Source organism: Trypanosoma cruzi, genomic scaffold (assembly GCF_000209065.1).
Source record: "Trypanosoma cruzi strain CL Brener 1047053517085 genomic scaffold, whole genome shotgun sequence".
In the NCBI taxonomy this organism is placed as follows: domain Eukaryota; phylum Euglenozoa; class Kinetoplastea; order Trypanosomatida; family Trypanosomatidae; genus Trypanosoma; species Trypanosoma cruzi.
This window is the reverse complement of record NW_001849553.1, coordinates 213,585-217,596: the sequence shown is the minus strand read 5'-3', so window position 1 is coordinate 217,596 and position 4,012 is coordinate 213,585. Positions and strand designations below refer to the sequence as shown.

Below are 4,012 nucleotides of genomic sequence, written 5' to 3'. Positions count from 1 at the left end.
TGTGGCTCAGAACTAGAAGAAGTAGAAGAACCTGAAGTAAATGTAGCGGCAGACTCGTTGTTGTTCTGCTGCCCAAAAAGAAAGGAAGCGTTAATGTTCAAAGATGCACTCTGTCTGTTGATGCCTTTGGAAAACCTAACTGCCTTGTGAGAGGGGTGAAATGGAAGAAAGATGCGATTGAGAGCATTCGCTGCTCTCCTTGCTGTTTTATAAGTGTGTTGACCATCTCCTAATAACATTGATGTGGGAGATGGAAGTGATGCCTTTTTCGTCCGGAAATGTATTTCCATGCGAGTGGCTCGCCTGGATTTAACTTGCTGATGCGGCGTAGATACGTGTTGCGCAAGCGCTCTCGGAGTAGGAGGAAGAATTGACTCCTTGTCCGTTGCATTTCTGCCTCACGGTCGGGCGTCGGTAACTGTAGATAGCGGGCCTTGCTGTCCGTAGCAATCCGCTCTGCCTCCATGAGAGTGTCGTCCCAAAGCCTGGGACCGTCCTTGTGCATGCCGCGGGGGCAATGCCGTCGATACGAAGTTATAAGCGCTCTCGTGAAAGCTTTGATGCCGGTGGACTGCTTTTTATAGTCGTATGCCGGAAGTTGTGCGTCGAAGTCCTTGATGAATAAATCCCACTTGCACTTCCCCCAACTGTAGAAAAACTTAGGTGCCGAAGGTATGGTATCCTTAAATGCCTGATGCAGCGTGAATGTCAGCATATAATGATCACTAAGCGGCGACACGGAAGCTGACCAATCCGACACAGTCAAATGCTTTGACCATGTCAGATCGATACAGGATCGTTCTCTTGTGCCACGGGCATACGTGATCTCACCAGGGGTGTTAACCAAGGTGAGTCCCGCATCCGTGCACAGTTCTAAAAATTCTGCAGCAACCTCGCTTGGAGAAGTCTCCAAGAATGGCTCCCACTGTGGGTGATGCATGTTGAAATCCCCGCACAGCAGGAGCGGCGACGAGGCTGGAAGGCAGTTTACTAACCGCCTGAAGGATTGCGTTACTTGCGGTGGTGGTCTCATATGGGCACTCGCTACAATAAGATCACGGTTCTGGTCCAGAGCAGCCTGGACCACCACCACTTCAAGGCTGGTGTCATGCTGGGGGATGGTGAGGGGTATACGCTTGGAGCGGAGAGTTTTCCGCACCAGCACCGCCACACCGCCTCCCTTGCCGATGCGCGACTGTGCATAGAGCAAATAATCTCCAGTGTGCATGCTGGCGATCTGCTCTGACGACTTCCAAGTCTCCTGGATGGCTATTATGTCGGCTCCTTGCGCCATTAATGTTGCGAGTTTTGACGGCGTGAGGCAAGAAACGTTCATCTGGAGTACTGCTATGGGGCCTGGGTGCTGCTCAATGTCTCCGCTTAGCAGTAGCTTTTGTCGTTGCGCGTCACGTACGGCACGCAAACGGTATGTATAGCGCTGATAAGCGCCGATGGAATTCAGCAGCGGATAGAAATACCGCTCCGCGGGCAGCCATGTAAATGGCTCCATCTGGTGCCCTTCCGACCCGTTTGTGCGGCGCCTCCTGCCTCTCTGCGTGCAGCGGATGGGCAGCAGGCGCTTAGCTTCCTCTCTAGCAAAGAGTACTAGACCCTGGCACCACGTTGAGGTGGCCGGCTGAGGCAGGGGCTGAGGATGTGTCATTCATCGCATCATCGCCGTCCGCAGCTTCGACAGCTCTCATTAGTCCAATTCAGGTGGATAATAATCCGCATTCCGCATTTAGAGACACTCCGTCGCCTCCACCATTATTCGTCCGCGTCAACAGATCTCCTCCACCCTCACTTCCGTACTCGTCCCTTGCGTTCCCAAAACCGGCACCGCACCACAGCACGCAGAGGACACACACCAGCAGCACACGGCCAGTCATCATCGCCAGCACTCCCGTCACTTGCGTGCAGCCTTCACCAAAAGTAACTCCCCGTCAACAGAGAGGGAAGAAAAAAAGATAGACACGGCCGCTACACCACGCACAGCCACCGCACAGCAACAAATGGCAGCACCCCAGCAGCAGCAGCGCACACACCACGAGACAGATGGAATCAGTACGATTGCAGAGCTCGCACACCGCACCGCAAACCACAAGTTTAAAAAGCAATAAAAGCAATAATTAAAAAAGAAATTAAAAAAAGAAATTAAAGAAAAACAAACCCAGGGCTCCAGTGCGCATGCTTATGAGTGTGTCCGCGATGCGTTCAACGTGACGGATGCGGGGCACAACGCGGAGCACACAGCACGGCAGCAGAAGCAAGTAAAGCAAAACAAGATCATTATTTCCTCTTATTTTATACAGTGAACCACAACACACGCGCACAAATCCCCGCGGTTGAGTGCTGGCACGCACAGCCCGCACACACCTCTTCAGCCCACAGCGGTGTACGCCAGCGCGGAGGCGGCGAGCACCAGCGGGGCACACACCCACGCAGAGCTGCTGAGGCTGCCGTCGATTTCGCGAAGACGTGACGGTGCGCGGGTGGTCGACACAGCTGGCGCCTCTGTAGTCGTAGTGGTTGGTGCCTCTGTAGTGGTGGTGGTCGTGGTTGGTGCCTTTGTTGTGGTGGTCGTCGTGGTCGTTGATGGAGTCGCCCCCTTTTCCTGTACTGTTTCGGATCGAATCGGCACTATTTGTGCAACTGACGCAACGGTTGGTGCAGTAGTTGGCTGTAGCGGAACGCCAGGACTTTGTAACTGTGTCTGACCGGACGCACCTAATGCATCTTTACCGGTGGACGACCCACCGGTTGGCAAATCTTGTGTTTTTTCCGTATCCTTTGAAGTACCCGCTTTCGGGACTGTGGGAGCATTTGGATTTAAAGAAGTGTTCCCCGGAAGTGTTTCATCTGGTGTGCGCACTTCACCGGAGTCATTTTCTTTCACGTCAACAGTCGCCATCACGCACACGGACGGGCAGCAGCACAGGGCGAGCAACAACAGGGCGCACAGCAGACGGCACGTCATCATAATCGTGAGTGTGGTCGTTCAGTGGTGTGGAGCTGATCTGCACAGTGAGGGGCATGGAGAGCAACAGGGGAGACGAGAGGTGCGGCAGACACACAGAGGGCACACCACATGAAGAGAGGGCAGCAGCCAGGCATGCACCGTACGCCGCACACCACGCACGACACACACTCCAATCCACGGCAGCAGGCACACACACAGCCCTGCCGCAACACCAACACACAGATGGAAGAGGGAGAGAAGCAAACAGGAGCGGCACACAAGGCTCCACCGCATGCACATGCGGCGAGAGCGGTCCGTCGTGTCGGCACCCCTCACGGAGGGTGCGCACACACACAAGAAGGTGCAGCGCACACAGCAGCACAAAAGCATAGTAACAATAAAAAAGAAGAGATCCCCGCACACCACGCGGATTGTTGGTCCACGGGAAGTGCGGCCAATATTCACCACAAAGAAGATTGTTATCTTGTTTTGGTTGTATGCTGCTACAATAACGAGTGAGTAGCGCAAGGGCCGTCCGTACAAAAGTGGCAAGTATTCCGTCGTGCGGGCTGGGGCAGTCCCACACAGTCGCAGTCCCAGTTCCCAACGACGAGGGCATTCCCGCAGTGGATGAGGCGGAGTCTCCCGTGGTCCGTCGGGGATCAGCAGCCGGTGGCGTCCGTGATGAGGCGGTGGCGGAAGAGCCTGGTCCATCTCGAGTGCCCGCGTTTGTGCCTCCTGCGTGTCTTGCCTGCCGGCATGCTTGGCAACTTCGGTGGCGACCTGCGCGCGAGGCGCCTGTTAGGAAGACGGTCGAGCCATTGTGGCATCCGCATGGGAGGCCCTCGCAAACTATTATAACGCCAGGCTGAGCACGTCCGGCATGTGCCCTCATACTGTGGACGGACAAGCGCACTCTGCCGCAGGTTGGGCAGGAGGACGTCAATCCACCGCTCGCTGGTCGACAAGGAGTTGCGGTGCTCACGTCGGGAAGAGGTTCCGGCGGGGGCAGAGGCGGGCCGGTCACCGCAGTCAGGGAGGGACGGCACCACC

At 55.5% G+C, this 4,012-nt stretch overlaps 1 protein-coding gene across 1 annotated transcript, besides 5 other annotated features; it reads right to left on the bottom strand.

Moving 5' to 3' along the window:
• Positions 1-1,647: part of a mobile genetic element that runs on past the window's edge.
• Positions 1-1,838: part of a sequence feature (areas not merged during assembly with more than two copies in the genome that could not be assigned to a particular haplotype) that runs on past the window's edge.
• Positions 1,839-2,776: a sequence feature (heterozygous, non-Esmeraldo-like haplotype).
• Positions 2,125-2,159: a sequence feature (AT_rich).
• Tc00.1047053506993.40 (mucin TcMUCII, putative) lies at positions 2,381-2,980 on the bottom strand (the record flags this gene model as incomplete). The annotated part of the gene is made up of 1 exon (XM_810677.1): positions 2,381-2,980. One exon carries the CDS (start codon positions 2,978-2,980, stop codon positions 2,381-2,383), a length of 600 nt encoding a protein of 199 aa, XP_815770.1.
• Positions 2,777-4,012: part of a sequence feature (areas not merged during assembly with more than two copies in the genome that could not be assigned to a particular haplotype) that runs on past the window's edge.